The sequence below is a fragment of the Leuresthes tenuis genome, unplaced genomic scaffold, assembly GCF_036924035.1.
Source record: "Leuresthes tenuis unplaced genomic scaffold, fLeuTen1.0.hap1 SCAF_24, whole genome shotgun sequence".
Taxonomy (NCBI): Eukaryota; Metazoa; Chordata; class Actinopteri; order Atheriniformes; family Atherinopsidae; genus Leuresthes; species Leuresthes tenuis.
The window spans coordinates 2,677,706-2,695,335 of NW_027325378.1; the positions used below are offsets into that span (position 1 = coordinate 2,677,706).

The 17,630-nt window shown below is 44.3% G+C and overlaps 1 protein-coding gene across 1 annotated transcript; it reads right to left on the reverse strand.

The window, feature by feature from the left end:
- Positions 1-207: 207 nt before the first annotated feature.
- On the reverse strand, positions 208-15,693 carry LOC140285007 (uncharacterized). The gene is made up of 4 exons (XM_072379064.1): positions 15,555-15,693; positions 11,076-14,062; positions 802-868; positions 208-389 (listed from the first exon to the last, which is right to left on the reverse strand). Exons 1-4 carry the CDS (start codon positions 15,691-15,693, stop codon positions 208-210), a joined length of 3,375 nt encoding a protein of 1,124 aa, XP_072235165.1.
- Between the last annotated feature and the right edge of the window lie 1,937 nt (positions 15,694-17,630).

Here is a 17,630-nt window from a genome sequence, read left to right on the forward strand (position 1 = left end):
TTATTTACCAGGAAATTAGCCTGTTTTCACCTGAGAATCATTTCTTTAAGCCCCAAACTGTGAGTTATTCCTACCGTGGAACAGTGAGACTTTATTAAGTCATTTGTTCTTTTGGAGGCAAAGCGGCTCCTAAAGCAAATGTTTATTTACTGGTGGGATAAATGGCAGCCTGTAAATCATTGTGCTCCTCCTGTGCTGCTTTTTCAGTTATTCTTGGAGGACAGTTGTGAAAACAGTGACAGCAGCAGCCAGCTGACACCTCCAGCCTCTAATGGAGATGCAGCGTGAGGCGGAGGAGGAGGAGGAGGAGGAGGAGGAGAGTTTGTGGCACTGCTGACTTGTCACTGTGAGCCCAGCAGGCTCATCCAGGTCCTGATTAATGGTGCTGTCTGCAGGGCCTCACAGGGGAAGAGCTGCGTCTGTTTTCCTATTCACTAAAGCTCCTGTTTATTTGCCCACAACAGATGGGCCCCACTGGGCCCCTGGCTCAGTCGCTCCTCTGCAGCCTTACAGGCTTCACATCCTTCATCTTAATCAATAAACAGGTTCCTGGACAAAGCCGCCTGACCTAGGGGTGACCGCTGCGACCTGTCTGCCTTCACAAAGTCACAGATCCAGATAAAAGCAGCGGCTCATTTCTGCGGCATGCTCAGGTCGCAGCTGCGGAGGCTTTTTCCCTTCCACACACACACACGTTGTGGTTGTTAAACCAGCATTTGAACGTTAGCTTTTCAGGCTAAAATGATATTTGTGGCGCTGCAGTTCAGCTCTTTGCTTCCTGCTGCTGGGTGGAGCTCTTACTAATGGGGGTGCAGACAGGTTGAGAAGATGATGGAGAAGACGAGTTGCACATGTAAGGTGGAGCAGGCTGGAGTCATGGAAGCACGCGTGGATTAATCCGTCTGCAACACTAAAGACCTGCAGGCCTCCTAAAGGCTACCGATGTGCACCCTTTGGCAGTGAAACTACTCACAAGCTAAATGCTAATCGGTTTAACGTTAGCTGGTTAGATTTCATCATTAAAAACAACTGAAAGTACAGTTTAAAATCATTTAAATATCTCCTAAAGGCTACCGATGTGCATCCTTTGCAGTGACAAGCTAAATGCTAATCGGTTTAACGTTAGCTGGTTAGATTTCATCATTAAAAAGAACTTAAAGTACAGTTTAAAATCATTTAAATATCTATTTGGGAAAAGAAAAGTTAGCATTCATGATTATTTGCTAGCGAGGTTCCTTCTCTTTCCTCCGAATGTGTTCAGCGACACATTTTCAACCTTTATTACTAAATAAGAAATATGGGCCAAATATCCTCATGATGGAGCTTTGGATGTTTCTCCAGCTGAGGTACAGCTTTCTCCAGGACTGTGGTATCACATCTTTTTGCTGTTCGGGTGTAGATCTGCTGCTTCATCATGTGTGTCGGCTTTCTTCTGTCTGTTCTCACCTAACAGGGCTTTCGATGATGTTGTGCTTCCTGTTTTGAATGAATCCCATCTTGCTCCTTCTCGCCCGTAAAACAGCAGAAATGAAAACCTTCATTTCCTGCAGCTTGATAAGAGCCATAAAAACCCAACAGTTTCTAAAGCGTCTCTGGATAATTTGCCCCCTGTTGCTTTTTCAAGGACATTCGGAGCGGAGGATGCTGTGGAAGCAGCACGACATCAGGGACGATGTCTCCCAGCCTCCCCACGACACACTGCTTAAACACAGCAGCACAGGAGACGGATTCCACCGAAATGCACCACAGAGCGCCACAGGAAGTCCTTCCTTCCTACAACTGGACTCCACAACTCCTCCCTTCATGTGTGACACCTCCTACGGTGGATCTGTGCAATTCTTTCTGAATTATCTGTGGATAATCTGGTATATATTAATCTGGTATATAGTGTAAATATTTACATAAGAGTGTTTATTTATTGTTGGACTTATTGTTAAAACTCGACTATTTGCTTTATTTCTCTTTTATATGCTTAGTTTAATTTATTATTATTTTATTTTTACATTTATTGCTTTATATGCTCAGTTAGTTTTATTCATTTATATTATTTTTACATCCTTTTCATGCTCTTTAAAGGGGTGCAGATGTAAGGAAAGAATGTCCCCCGGGATCAATAAAGTATTCTGATTCTGATTAAAACATCAAGTCAGCTTTGCTGAACAGATATAGTATGTTTAACATGTTTTCTAACGAGAAAAGATGTTGAATCGTGCAAAATAACATCCTCAGTTTTCTCTTCTTCACCCCTTTGAAAAAAGCATCGAACACGAGATGCACCGGGAAATCTTTTCTAATAAAAAACTTAAATAAAGTTTAAATTACACGAAAGAGTCGACTATTATTGAACCGATACGTTAAACAAACTCATCCGACACTAGATATATTCCACTGTTGCTCAAGTATCTCCATACCTTTAAATCCGCCGTGATGGAGACAAAATAGTCCCTCATTACTTAATATTTTAGTGTAAAATAAAAGATATGAAGGTGAAGTTTTACTGGTGTGACACCAGTAAATCAGGCTGAAACTAACAGCTATTTTCTATGATTGACCCTCATGTAACAGTAAATAAAGTTTGGATAAATCAACCGTAACTGGTTGTAAAGAATGTTTTCCAGCTGCTTTCATATGAATCCGTTTAATGGAGGAAGTCAGTGATGTGATGACGCTGCCATCCTGAACCACCATGAAGATCTGATCTGTTCCCCGGCTCCTCTGAAGAGGATTTCAGGAGCGTCTCGGACACTTAACAGGGTCAAATTCCCACATACATGTGAAGTAAATGTGTGTAAACCAAGCTGAGCTCCTGCTAACATTATTTCAGTTACCAATTGATCTGCTTGATGTCAAAATGAGTCGAAACACTGAAAATATTTTCGGTTTAATGTCATAAAAGACCAAAGCAGCCAATCCTGACATGTCATTTAGATGATTTGATCTGTCTCATGGGATTAATTAATCAATGAATTAAGCTCTAATCCCAACACGGTAAAGCAACTAAGGCACATTTTATGTTATTTTCAGTGCATGCAGGGTTTTTAGGTGCCAGATTGTGGATCTAATCACCAGTTTCTGCCAAATGAGACAAATGTAGCACCAGACTGAGAAATGCCTCGTCCCTGTAGCGTCTGTGCTCTGCCGTCTCGGGAGCCTTTCATTCAAACAGCAGATTGTCTTTGCTTCGTGAGAAATTCCACATCTTGGATCAACAAGACAGTTTTGAAACTCCCTGTTAATTGTTCCGCGTGTACAGATCGAATCCTTTGTCTAAGCCTGGGATTCTGAGCGTTTAGCGAGCCTTATCCTCTCGTCTCTGCCGGTGTGGCGGCGGACATTGTTTCCTCTTCCTGCTGATGGCTGTTGTTCTTTTCACTTTCCAGGAGAAGCAGGATGGGACTGATTTACCCACAGATTAGATTTCTGTCTAAGTGTGAGATTACATAGCTACACTGTAATTTGGTCAGCCTGAAGGAGTGGGGAAAATAGAACAAATCAACTGTTAAAATGCATTTGGAACCGGGCCAATAAAGGGCTAATGATGTCAAACAGTGATGAGAACAAGTGATTGTTATTTGCTGCAGAATGTTCATTCATTGGTTGAAGTTAAACTGCTTCCCATCTCTCTGCTGGATGAAGAAGCGTCAGTCATCTCCAGCTGAGACTGCGGGAAACCTTTAAACCTTACATTTAAAAAGACGTCTCTTCAAACTTTACTCTGCAGAAAAGAAGCTTTTTCAGAAGCAGCGTCAGCTTCTCTGGGCTCGGAGGCGTCTGGGATGGACCGTCACACGGTGGAAATGTGTGCTGTGGTCAGACCCATCAGTATTCCACATCTTTGTTGGAAGAAATGGAGCAAAGAGCAAAAGCAGCATCCAGCCTGCTGTCAGCAGCCAGTCCCTGCAGCCAGGCTCTGTGATGGTATGGGGTTGGATCAGGGGGCAAAGCTCATTTCCACTTCTGTGACGGCAGCATTAATGCAGAAAAGTTCACTGAGACTTTACAGCAACATATGCTGCCTTCAGGAACACATTTTACGGATTGATGTAGTTTTAACAAACGCTTATGAATGCAGAATGCAAAGAAAAGGCTTCACTGCTGCTCTTTACCACTGACACTCGGCCCTTGATCACATTTCATGAGCTAATCCTTCCCTTGAGTATTTTGTCCCTTAACGTTGAACTTCAGCTCCTCTTTGACTGACTGAGGCACTTTTTGGATTTAGTGGCAGATAAAACAGATGCTTCATTTACGGAGAATTAGCAGGGTCTGTCTGTTTGTATGTAAACAGATTAAGGATTAAGAATAGGAGAGTGGATTCAAGCCTGCCTTCACAGCTCTTTCTCTTCGCTGTCCAACTGCCTCAGTGTCACCAAAAGTCCTACCCAGCTTCAAGTCTGCATAAAGAGTGACAGGAACTGGTTCGGTTGCATCTTATGTGGAAGGATTCAGACTCAGGAGGTTTCATACATCAGCTGGCAGGGCTAATGTACTGTTTGTTAAACCTTGCTTTGCAGTAACACTTTATTTCAATGACCCATTTTCAAGTGGACACCTCTCAGTGTCCCAGTTCACACTCGACCCGTTGATTTAAGTTCAGCAACCACTTCTAATGCCTTATCGGCCCTACCTTAACCCAGAGCCCGTTTTCACTCACGTTGCTTCAGGAAAGCCTTTCTTCCTCTGAACTAACCGATATTTCCGAGCTTAGACTGAAAGAAAGGCAGAACAATAGCCCGAACTGCCACAAAATAACCCTCAGGACCATCTTTAACACTGAGAATTTAACCTTTCTTTCATTAATGCAATGTGTTTTATTACAAAGTGATGATCCTTGACCTGGGAAGTAGCCAGTGATGTAAGTGGGAAACCTGGAGTGCATTTGGAATTGAATACATTTGAATCTAAACTACTCAGAGCTGCATGCCAAGAAATAAACGCTCCACATGCTCTTGCAGATTCTTCACCCACACAGCACGTGTTTTGTGTCTTCAGTGCACATGAATGTGATTGAATAAAATGATATAGCCCCCCTAAATGTCCAGTATTTTCCTATTTCTGTCGCCAAACAGCAAAAACAAGTCACTGAAAGCAGCATCGTCTAAGGAAATTGCCTTTGAAATAAGTTAAATGCAGCGTCTGAGCTGGGATTTTGGGGATGTTTAAGCGTATAATGATGACCCAGAGAAGCCTTGAACGTTTCCTCCCTCTGTCCTCAGCCCTCTGAGGCACCTAAAGGACAACACTGAGCATGTGCAAGCAGCTCACAGACCAGAGATAACCATCGTAAAAGTCACTTACTTTGTCAATTGGAACTATTTTTGCAAAAATGCTCATGAGAGGGTCTGAAAAACAGCTAAATATAGCATTGCTGCTTTGGAGATGGCTTTGGTTTGAGTCGTTTAAGGAAAGATGGTGAAACAAAGATTGGCGCGCCTCATTGTTTGGTGATGATGAATGCGCTCTCAGCTGATCAGATGGCTTGTCGTCTTTGTCTGTAATGCCCTCACATGGTGATCCAGCCCACCTCGGTTTAATCTCTTTGAGCTTGAGCCAACTCTAAATGCACAGATTGCCTCTTTTCACAGAGACAGCAGTGTCAGCAGGTCTGTGCTCCTCCTCTGAGCCCCCGAGCAGACCTCTGCTTCCCTGTCTCCCATGCCCTGAAAAGGAGGTTGAACCTGTGGGACCGGCATTGTGAAGTGGCCTGGTACTCATCATCCGCTTGAGGTGTTTTGTCTAAAGGTTTTTCATTCATTTACTCTGCTGTGTGAGTGTGCCTTTAACATTAAACAAGCAAGGGCTGATGTGTAAATATTTAGCCTTCCATGTTTGAGAGAGTTCAAAGGCAGCTGAAGAAATTGATAGGGAAGGGGGGGGGGGGGGTCCTTCAACTTCTGCGACCGAGATAAAAGAAGCTGAATTAAATGTTCGTAAAGCAACTTCACAACTAAAGTGCAGTTTCCTTGTCAAGAGGCAGCAATTTATCACTAGAAAATGTAGCAGAGAGGACCCAAAGCTTCCTGTTTCACACATAACTCGAGCTGTTGATTAATGCAGAGCCTCAAAGTCGGACTCCACCGTCCTGTGAAGCTGGATTACTTATTAGTTATTGCTTAAAATGACAGGATTTGGAGCAGAGAGGTTGCAGGGTTGTGGGATATCCGTGAGGGACTTGGAACGCCATCATAGGCACAGCCTCTTAGCTGAGAAGCACTGCAACGTGTTCACTTTGCAGGTAGCCCTGTCGGAAACCTCTTGACTTTTCTAAAAGTGCTCGAGCTTTGTCAGAGGAGCAGTTAAAGTTACGCAATTAGACTTCCTCATTTTGAGTAGATTATCAAAGAAAGTGATCCAGCGTAAGATGATGTGTAAGGACAGCGTATTTCTTTCTGTTTTCCCCATTTTTGACAGATGCAGAGCTGCTCTTTCCCCTTGTTATTGATATGTGAACAATAGAATATTTCATCCTCTCCAGGTTAATTTATCAGGTGTCACTTTGGTATGAAGCGCATGTCTAGACTTTGTCGGTTATATGATCGTTTCCTCCTGAACACGCAGAGCTTCATCTGTTGCCTTCTAGGCACAAAAACTACACAAAAATCCTTGTGACGTGTAAATAAATGGGATATGCTCATCTTTAACAGCATTAGACGGTTCACAGTTCGGTCAACCAGGTGACATCCTGAGAAATGTCAGATCTCGCAGTGGAATAAAGAGCCCAACCTCAAAGCTTTCAACCTAAATTTCTCACTAAACCAATAACCGAGTTTTTCGTCATCCGTCTCTGTTAGTCACAAATTATGGGCCATAAAGAAGTGGAAAGGCCCGAATTAAATCTTTATCCTGATTTCCATGATAATGGCGTCCTTCCTACAGCAGGAAATAAATGCTGTCCGATCACAACGCCAATGTGAGGGCTTGTTGTTCCTTTATTGGATTTGTGGGGGATGTTTGTTAATGACTGGATGTGGAGATGAAAGACGAGTAAACCGGCTGGAATTCCACGAATGTCACGGAGAACAGTTCGTCTAATATCACCATGAGCGAACATGACAGACTTCCATAGTAATCATATGTCTCTTCCAACTGCTTCCTATGTGTCGTTGAACAATTCTGCACAAATATACTCACTGCCAGAGGAAGTCGGTAAACAATGCGCACTGTGAGCAATGCCAGTGGTTTATCAAGTTAAATATTTGCCCAGCTAACAGCTAAGTGTCCCAAAATCAGTTCACATCACTTTAGATTTTCAGTTTAGATTAATTCTTCAGATAAAACAGGTTCTTACAGCATGTTCATCTCCTCCATAACAGCTTTTATGCTTCATCACAGTGTTGTAATAATAAAAAACTGCTGGATTACCCGTGAAAAGTAAGAAAAAACATTAATCTGTGAGGAAAGAACACTGTTTTAAAGCAAATATCTACTAATTCTAATAGTTTTGTTCATAAGATGATGCAATACAGTGCAAACAACTACTTTTTTCATATATTGCCAGAATAATGAGATAATCTGCAGCTCCTTTATTGAGATGTGCAGAAATCCTATTTTCTGTCTGTCAAACTGTGTTTTCTTTGCTGTTTTTCATAGATGCAGCTAAAGAAATGGGAACAAATGATGTGTCTTTGTGACAAAGTGCCTAAAGATCCAGTTTAAAATGGCTTCTTTGCTAAGTTGTCTGTTCTGTGTCGACACAACACTGGTTCATCCCTTGAGTTAGGAGCCTTTTTTCTGCCTGAATGGGTCAAAGGTCAGAGTTAAGTGGCTGAACAAAGGAAAAACACTGAAAATGTTCAGGAACAAGGACTGAAGATGAGGAAAAAAAAATGTCCAAAGAAAAACTCTGAAAGAGCTTCAGAAAGCTGCAGAACTATTGATCAGGACACTTTAAAGGTTACAGAAAGCTGCTGAACTGTTGATCAGGACACTTTAAAGGTCTCAGAAAGCTGCAGAACTATTGATCAGGACACTTTAAAGGTTTCAGAAAGCTGCAGAACTATTGATCAGGACACTTTAAAGGTTTCAGAAAGCTGCAGAACTATTGATCAGGACACTTTAAAGGTTACAGAAAGCTGCAGAACTGTTGATCAGGACACTTTAAAGGTTTCAGAAAGCTGCAGAACTATTGATCAGGACACTTTAAAGGTTTCAGAAAGCTGCAGAACTGTTGATCAGGACACTTTAAAGGTTTCAGAAAGCTGCAGAACTGTTGATCAGGACACTTTAAAGGTTACAGAAAGCTGCAGAACTGTTGATCAGGACACTTTAAAGGTTTCAGAAAGCTGCAGAACTGTTGATCAGGACACTTTAAAGGTTTCAGAAAGCTGCAGAACTATTGATCAGGACACTTTAAGGGTTTCAGAAAGCTGCAGAACTATTGATCAGGACACTTTAAAGGTTTCAGAAAGCTGCAGAACTGTTGATCAGGACACTTTAAAGGTTACAGAAAGCTGCAGAACTGTTGATCAGGACACTTTAAAGGTTTCAGAAAGCTGCAGAACTATTGATCAGGACACTTTAAAGGTTTCAGAAAGCTGCAGAACTGTTGATCAGGACACTTTAAAGGTTTCAGAAAGCTGCAGAACTATTGATCAGGACACTTTAAAGGTTTCAGAAAGCTGCAGAACTGTTGATCAGGACACTTTAAAGGTTTCAGAAAGCTGCAGAAGTATTGATCAGGAGACTTTAAAGGTCTCAGAAAGCTGCAGAACTGTTGATCAGGACACTTTAAAGGTTACAGAAAGCTGCAGAACTGTTGATCAGGACACTTTAAAGGTTACAGAAAGCTGCAGAACTGTTGATCAGGACACTTTAAAGGTTACAGAAAGCTGCAGAACTATTGATCAGGACACTTTAAAGGTTTCAGAAAGCTGCAGAACTATTGATCAGGACACTTTAAAGGTTTCAGAAAGCTGCAGAACTGTTGATCAGGACACTTTAAAGGTTTCAGAAAGCTGCAGAACTATTGATCAGGACACTTTAAAGGTTTCAGAAAGCTGCAGAACTGTTGATCAGGACACTTTAAAGGTTACAGAAAGCTGCAGAACTGTTGATCAGGACACTTTAAAGGTTTCAGAAAGCTGCTGAACTATTGATCAGGACACTTTAAAGGTTTCAGAAAGCTGCAGAACTGTTGATCAGGACACTTTAAGGGTTTCAGAAAGCTGGAGAACTGTTGCTTGGAAGTGCATCTTACACCTGAAAACCTGCTATCTGGGTTAAAGTGGTCTTACTGAAATATTTTGAATAGGCACAACTTCTTTAGCATCTTTTTAAGTGCTCCATGAACCTCCATGAAATTTTCTCAGCAGCTTTTTTAAGGGTAAACACATAAAGTTTGGATTTAGGGGAAGGAGATGGGGGCTGTTAATGATGAAAGCAGGACTTTCACTGAGGAAACTGTGGTTCATGACCTAAATGGGAAGGTTATTTGCATTATTTGCATTATTTGTTTTTTCTATGGGGTGTTTTTATTAGCGTTACTAGGGCTGCAGGTGGTTTGGGGGTTAGCGCCGTGTGCATGTTCTCCCCGTGTATGCAGGGGTTCTCTCCAGGCACTCTGGCCTCCTCACACCATTCAAAAGCTTGCATTTTAGGAGCCCCGGGGAAGCAAAACCTCGGAGAAACAAACCAGTCGAGGGGATGCTCTTCAGCCTCACTTACGAGGAGGAAAAGTCAGACGAGTAAATGGGCCCCTGGCGCATAACGGCAGTACAACGCAGCTACGTCGTGGATGATGCTGCAGGAGGAGATGCTGCTGAAGGAGTAGATGATGCTGCAGGAGGAGATGCTGCTGAAGGAGTAGATGATGCTGAAGGAGTAGATGATGCTGCAGGAGTAGATGATGCTGAAGGAGTAGATGATGCTGCAGGAGTAGATGATGCTGCAGGAGTAGATGATGGTGAAGGAGTAGATGATGCTGAAGGAGTAGATGATGCTGCAGGAGTAGATGATGCTGCAGGAGGAGATGCTGCTGAAGGAGTAGATGATGCTGAAGGAGTAGATGATGGTGAAGGAGTAGATGATGCTGCAGGAGGAGATGATGCTGCAGGAGGAGATGCTGAAGGAGTAGATGATGCTGCAGGAGGAGATGATGCTGCAGGAGTAGATGATGGTGAAGGAGTAGATGATGCTGCAGGAGTAGATGATGCTGCAGGAAGAGATGCTGCTGAAGGAGTAGATGATGCTGAAGGAGTAGATGATGCTGCAGGAGTAGATGATGCTGAAGGAGTAGATGATGCTGCAGGAGGAGATGATGCTGCAGGAGGAGATGATGCTGAAGGAGATGATGCTGCAGGAGTAGATGATGCTGAAGGAGTAGATGATGCTGAAGGAGTAGATGATGCTGAAGGAGTAGATGCTGCAGGAGTAGATGATGCTGCAGGAGGAGATGATGCTGAAGGAGATGATGCTGCAGGAGTAGATGATGCTGCAGGAGATGATGCTGCAGGAGTAGATGATGCTGAAGGAGTAGATGATGCTGCAGGAGGAGATGATGCTGCAGGAGGAGATGATGCTGCAGGAGGAGATGCTGAAGGAGTAGATGCTAAAGGAGTAGATGCTGCTGAAGGAGTAGATGATGCTGCAGGAGGAGATGCTGAAGGAGTAGATGATGCTGCAGGAGGAGATGCTGAAGGAGTAGATGATGCTGAAGGAGTAGATGCTGCTGAAGGAGTAGATGATGCTGAAGGAGTAGATGATGCTGCAGGAGTAGATGATGCTGCTGAAGGAGTAGATGATGCTGAAGGAGTAGATGCTGAAGGAGTAGATGATGCTTCAGGAGGAGATGCTGCGTCAGGAAGAGATGCTGCAGGAGTAGATGATGGTGAAGGAGTAGATGATGGTGAAGGAGTAGATGCTGAAGGAGCAGATGCTGAAGGAGTAGATGCTGAAGGAGTAGATGATGCTTCAGGAGGAGATGCTGCAGGAGTAGATGATGCTGAAGGAGTAGATGATGGTGAAGGAGTAGATGCTGCAGGAGTAGATGATGCTGCAGGAGTAGATGATGGTGAAGGAGTAGATGATGGTGAAGGAGTAGATGCTGAAGGAGTAGATGCTGAAGGAGTAGATGATGCTTCAGGAGGAGATGCTGCAGGAGTAGATGATCCTGAAGGAGTAGATGCTGAAGGAGTAGATGATGCTTCAGGAGGAGATGCTGCAGGAGTAGATGATGCTGAAGGAGTAGATGCTGAAGGAGTAGATGATGGTGAAGGAGTAGATGCTGCAGGAGTAGATGATGGTGAAGGAGTAGATGCTGAAGGAGTAGATGATGGTGAAGGAGTAGATGCTGAAGGAGTAGATGATGCTGCAGGAGTAGATGATGGTGAAGGAGTAGATGATGGTGAAGGAGTAGATGCTGAAGGAGTAGATGATGGTGAAGGAGTAGATGCTGCAGGAGTAGATGATGGTGAAGGAGTAGATGCTGAAGGAGTAGATGATGGTGAAGGAGTAGATGCTGCAGGAATAGATGATGGTGAAGGAGTAGATGCTGAAGGAGTAGATGATGGTGAAGGAGTAGATGCTGCAGGAGTAGATGATGGTGAAGGAGTAGATGCTGAATGAGTAGATGATGGTGAAGGAGTAGATGATGCTGCAGGAGTAGATGATGGTGAAGGAGTAGATGCTGAAAGAGTAGATGATGGTGAAGGAGTAGATGATGCTGCAGGAGTAGATGATGGTGAAGGAGTAGATGATGGTGAAGGAGTAGATGCTGAAGGAGTAGATGATGCTGCAGGAGTAGATGATGGTGAAGGAGTAGATGATGCTGCAGGAGTAGATGATGGTGAAGGAGTAGATGATGGTGAAGGAGTAGATGCTGAAGGAGTAGATGATGCTGAAGGAGTAGATGATGCTGAAGGAGTAGATGATGCTGCAGGAGTAGATGATGGTGAAGGAGTAGATGATGGTGAAGGAGTAGATGCTGAAGGAGTAGATGATGCTGCAGGAGTAGATGATGGTGAAGGAGTAGATGATGCTGCAGGAGTAGATGATGGTGAAGGAGTAGATGATGCTGCAGGAGTAGATGATGCTGCAGGAGGAGATGATGCAGGAGTAGATGATGGTGAAGGAGTAGATGATGGTGAAGGAGTAGATGATGCTGCAGGAGGAGATGCTGCAGGAGTAGATGCTGAAGGAGTAGATGATGCTTCAGGAGGAGATGCTGCAGGAGTAGATGATGCTGAAGGAGTAGATGATGGTGAAGGAGTAGATGATGGTGAAGGAGTAGATGGTGAAGGAGTAGATGATGCTGCAGGAGGAGATGATGCTGCAGGAGGAGATGATGCTTCAGGAGTAGATGCTGCAGGAGTAGATGATGCTGCAGGAGTAGATGCTGAAGGAGTAGATGATGCTGCAGGAGTAGATGATGCTGCAGGAGTAGATGATGGTGAAGGAGTAGATGATGGTGAAGGAGTAGATGATGCTGCAGGAGTAGATGATGCTGCAGGAGTAGATGATGCTGAAGGAGTAGATGATGGTGAAGGAGGAGATGATGCTGCAGGAGGAGATGATGCTGCAGGAGTAGATGATGCTGAAGGAGTAGATGATGGTGAAGGAGTAGATGATGGTGAAGGAGTAGATGATGCTGCAGGAGTAGATGATGCTGAAGGAGTAGATGATGGTGAAGGAGGAGATGATGCTGAAAGAGTAGATGATGCTGCAGGAGTAGATGATGGTGAAGGAGTAGATGATGCTGCAGGAGTAGATGATGCTGCAGGAGTAGATGATGCTGAAGGAGTAGATGATGGTGAAGGAGTAGATGCTGCAGGAGTAGATGCTGAAGGAGTAGATGATGGTGAAGGAGTAGATGATGCTGCAGGAGTAGATGATGCTGAAGGAGTAGATGATGGTGAAGGAGGAGATGATGCTGAAGGAGTAGATGACGCTGCAGGAGGAGATGATGCTGAAGGAGTAGATGATGGTGAAGGAGGAGATGATGCTGAAAGAGTAGATGATGCTGCAGGAGTAGATGATGGTGAAGGAGTAGATGATGCTGAAGGAGTAGATGCTGCAGGAGTAGATGCTGAAGGAGTAGATGCTGCAGGAGTAGATGATGGTGAAGGAGTAGATGCTGAAAGAGTAGATGATGGTGAAGGAGTAGATGATGGTGAAGGAGTAGATGCTGAAGGAGTAGATGATGCTGCAGGAGTAGATGATGGTGAAGGAGTAGATGATGCTGCAGGAGTAGATGATGCTGAAGGAGTAGATGATGGTGAAGGAGTAGATGATGCTGAAGGAATAGATGATGGTGAAGGAGTAGATGATGCTGAAGGAGTAAATGCTGAAGGAGTAGATGCTGAAGGAGTAGATGCTGAAGGAGTAGATGATGCTGCAGGAGTAGATGATACTGAAGGAGTAAATGCTGAAGGAGCAGATGCTGAAGGAGTAGATGCTGAAGAAGCAGATGCTGAAGGAGTAAATGCTGAAGGAGTAGATGCTGAAGGAGTAGATGATGGTGAAGGAGTAGATGCTGAAGGAGTAGATGATGGTGAAGGAGTAGATGATGCTGAAGGAATAGATGATGGTGAAGGAGTAGATGATGGTGAAGGAGGAGATGATGCTGAAAGAGTAGATGCTGCAGGAGTAGATGCTGAAGAAGCAGATGCTGAAGGAGTAAATGCTGAAGGAGTAGATGCTGAAGGAGTAGATGCTGCAGGAGTAGATGATGGTGAAGGAGTAGATGCTGAAAGAGTAGATGATGGTGAAGGAGTAGATGATGGTGAAGGAGTAGATGCTGAAGGAGTAGATGATGCTGCAGGAGTAGATGATGGTGAAGGAGTAGATGATGCTGCAGGAGTAGATGATGCTGAAGGAGTAGATGATGGTGAAGGAGTAGATGATGCTGAAGGAATAGATGATGGTGAAGGAGTAGATGATGCTGAAGGAGTAAATGCTGAAGGAGTAGATGCTGAAGGAGTAGATGCTGAAGGAGTAGATGATGCTGCAGGAGTAGATGATACTGAAGGAGTAGATGATGCTGAAGGAGTAGATGATGGTGAAGGAGTAGATGATGGTGAAGGAGTAGATGATGGTGAAGGAGTAGATGCTGAAGGAGTAGATGATGCTGCAGGAGTAGATGATACTGAAGGAGTAGATGATGCTGAAGGAGTAGATGATGGTGAAGGAGTAGATGGTGGTGAAGGAGTAGATGCTGAAGGAGCAGATGCTGAAGGAGTAGATGCTGCAGGAGTAGATGATGCTGAAGGAGTAGATGATGCTGCTGAAGGAGTAGATGATGCTGAAGGAGTAGATGATGCTGCAGGAGGAGATGCTGAAGGAGTAGATGATGCTTGCTGAAGGAGTAGATGATGGTGAAGGGGTAGATGCTGAAGGAGTAGATGATGGTGAAGGAGTAGATGATGGTGAAGGAGTAGATGATGCTGCAGGAGGAGATGATGCTGCAGGAGGAGTAGATGCTGCAGGAGTAGATGATGCTGCAGGAGTAGATGCTGAAGGAGTAGATGATGCTGCAGGAGTAGATGCTGAAGGAGTAGATGATGCTGAAGGAGTAGATGATGGTGAAGGAGCAGATGCTGAAGGAGTAGATGCTGAAGGAGTAGATGATGCTGAAGGAGTAGATGCTGAAGGAGTAGATGCTGAAGGAGGAGATGATGCTGAAGGAATAGATGCTGAAGGAGTAGATGATGCTGAAGGAGTAGATGATGGTGAAGGAGTAGATGATGCTGAAGGAATAGATGCTGAAGGAGTAGATGATGCTGAAGGAGTAGATGATGGTGAAGGAGTAGATGATGCTGCAGGAGTAGATGCTGAAGGAGTAGATGATGGTGAAGGAGTAGATGATGCTGAAGGAGTAGATGATGCTGAAGGAGTAGATGCTGTGCAGCTGTTTTAATTTGAAATCTGCTGCAACTGATGTGAATGCAAGCTGATCACAGCAGGTCTTTGAGGAGCTCCGTCTCAGGTAGTCTCAGTGTTTGTCAGATAAATTTAGTCTGGGGTGTCACCTTGAGAGGAGCACACACAGACATCTTTATCACTTTGAAAATGTTTTCAAAGGACAGCACAAACTAATGTCTCACAGCGTTGCATACTGATTCAGTGCAACGGTTGAGCTGTCATGTAGCGAGGAAATTTAATGTAGATCAGTGAGCAGATTTATGTTAGAAAATCCCAAACAACAAAATAAGCATTCATAAATTATTCATGTCTGAAATATACGACCACGGTCACCATTTCACTTTCTTTAGATGCAACTCATGTGTCAAAACTTTGATTATGAGGAAGTTGAGAAGTGCATCCAATGGTTGAAATCCCTCAGCTCCAGTTTCACTTCAGACCTGCTGTGTGTGGAGAGACGTCTCATTGATATTCATGCATTCATGAAAATGTAAAGCTCCAACATGCGTCCAAACAAGTTAAGTTTGTTCTCAACTGATGATTGTTTTACTTAATGCCTTTTCAGCATCGTAAGTTCCAGTGTCTGAATGTTCCTGTTTCATCCCTCCTCGTCCTTGCTCCTTCAGAGCAGGGGGGGGGGCAACCATTCATTCTGGATCTGCACCTGTTGAGGGGAGCGTAAGTCTTTCCCGTTTTACGTCTTACATTTACGACCCTCAGCTGGAGGGACGACCTTTCACTCGGCCTCTGTGGCAGAGCGGCAGCAGCTGTGGCGACTTCGTTTGGCCGCTCCGCCTCTCCCTCCACCTTGAACCTGATAGCAGCCTGATATGACATGTTGACTTCATCAGCTGCTGGTTTTGCTCTGATTTAGACTGAATTTCAAAGAAGCAAAGAGACACTTTTATTTCGCCTCATCTGTAGCCATTCATGTGTTTCAAAGAGGCAGGAAGAGACAGGCTTTTTCATATGTGTGGTCCTTGGCAACAGAAAATGGACTTTTATGAGGCTAGCAGCTGTGTGAGTAGAAACATTAGCAATGCTGACTCATTACAAAGCGTAGCTGCAAAGTCTGAGCCAATTTATTTCTGGTTGGGCTGTGAAAGAGTCATGTAGCACACTTCCACTGGATAGCCGTGTCTCTGTGAGGAGAATCGTCTCCTTTGTGGAAAGAGGGATTTTTGCCTGATGGCTTTCCTCTGATGCAGCTGTCAGTTAGCGCTGGCAATGCTCTGAAATACACATTCCTAATGAAGCTGGAGCTCTTGAGGAAGACCTGGCCCTGAACTCAGCATCGCACTGTGCGAAGTGACGAGGATCCCCTGTTGCATCGTGGGGATGTTTTCTGGCATGAACTCGTCCACAGCTCAAGCTTTGCTGCTTACACACGGAAGCCTTGAACCTCGATGGGTAGTGAATCAGGGGTGGTCCTCCAGTGTGAAACAATCTAGGTCAGACCTTCAACCTCCCTGCAGGATTGTTTCTGCTGACAGGTGCCCTCGTGCCTCTCAGCTCAAGAGGTTTTTGGGTAATAAGCTTGTTGTTGATGAAGGATGGGTCGCAGATCATGCCGGCGTCACCAGTGCTGCATATTCCTGCCGGTTCGTGTTACAGCTGAGATGTGAAGCAGCTGGAGTCGCTTGGCTTCGGTGACTCAAACTGGATGTCATTTCATTGAGCTAGTTAGAAGCAGATCCAACCGATCCTCTGTGACCCATTAACCCACTGAAGTGGATTTATCGGGGCAAAGGAGAGCTTACTGAATAAGTGTTAAGATCTAAGCTGGTTAAACATGAAGATTTGTCTTTTTCTCTCTGTTTCAGCTCTCAATCCAGATTAACAAAAAGGAGCTTTTCCAAAGCAGCCTTCAGACGATATAAATCTTAAAACGCAAGCTTTGTGTTTTTAGTGTGTAGGAAGAAGACAACCAAACAACGTTTTGGCACTTCATAGATTCTGTGTCGGTGGAGCTGAGCACACTGGTTTTATCTTGATTTTGTCACATTGCAACCAGAAAGTCTTTGCCAGATGTTGGTTAAGATGCAGTTTTGTTGTGTTTCGATGAGAGCCACAATGAGATAGACTGATATTCATTGAATTGAGTCATTCATACAAGTACAGTTCATAAATATTTCACTGTATGTGTGTCTTTCACGCCCTCTGACTTCTTTTTCTGGGTATTAAACGAAGTCCTCCAGCCCTTTCAGTAAATAAGTCACATTTGGTTTGTTTGGACAGAGAAATCTCACAGAGAAATCCTGCTGGTGGCGTTACACTTTTTGATGGACAGCAGCCAGCCGGTTCCCCCTGTGACCCATTGTCGAGACTATGCCTTCGAGCGCCATTGTTATCAAATGACTGACCTGGTTTATTCAACAACAGATGACATGGGATTTCCCACAGTGCACCAGAATCACAGCGGGGACTGTCATTTGAGCTCTCCTGCAGGCCTCAGTGTGTTAGCTGTGGTTAGTTTGGTTATCAGGTATAAATAGCAGATGAGCATAAATGAAAGTGCAGGTTGAGATATGAGCGTGCAGCACAGGCCATGCTGTAAAGGTCCATGTGACTCACGGCTGGCGTTTTAGCCAAGCTGCACTCAGATACCAGACCTCCACAAATAGGATGAGATCACGAGAGGAGGGCACAGTGCCAGTTGGGCCGTATTGGTTACAGCCTCGCCCACATTCTTTGTGACACCCTGTCACCCGCTGGAAATACACTTTCACCGACACGTGGCGCCCCAGCTTTTACAGCCACTTAAGTCACGCAAG

Excerpts from the sequence above, each read along its gene's own strand:
- LOC140285007 (XM_072379064.1), bottom strand. The coding sequence starts at position 15,693 with ATGTCATATCAGGCTGCTATCAGGTTCAAGGTGGAGGGAGAGGCGGAG. Across the intron at positions 14,063-15,554 it reads GAGGGTCGTAAATGTAAGAC|CATCATCTACTCCTTCAGCA; the intron begins GTAAAACGGGAA and ends CTACTCCTGCAG. Across the intron at positions 390-801 it reads ACCTGTCTGCACCCCCATTA|ACAGCACCATTAATCAGGAC; the intron begins GTAAGAGCTCCA and ends GAGGCCCTGCAG.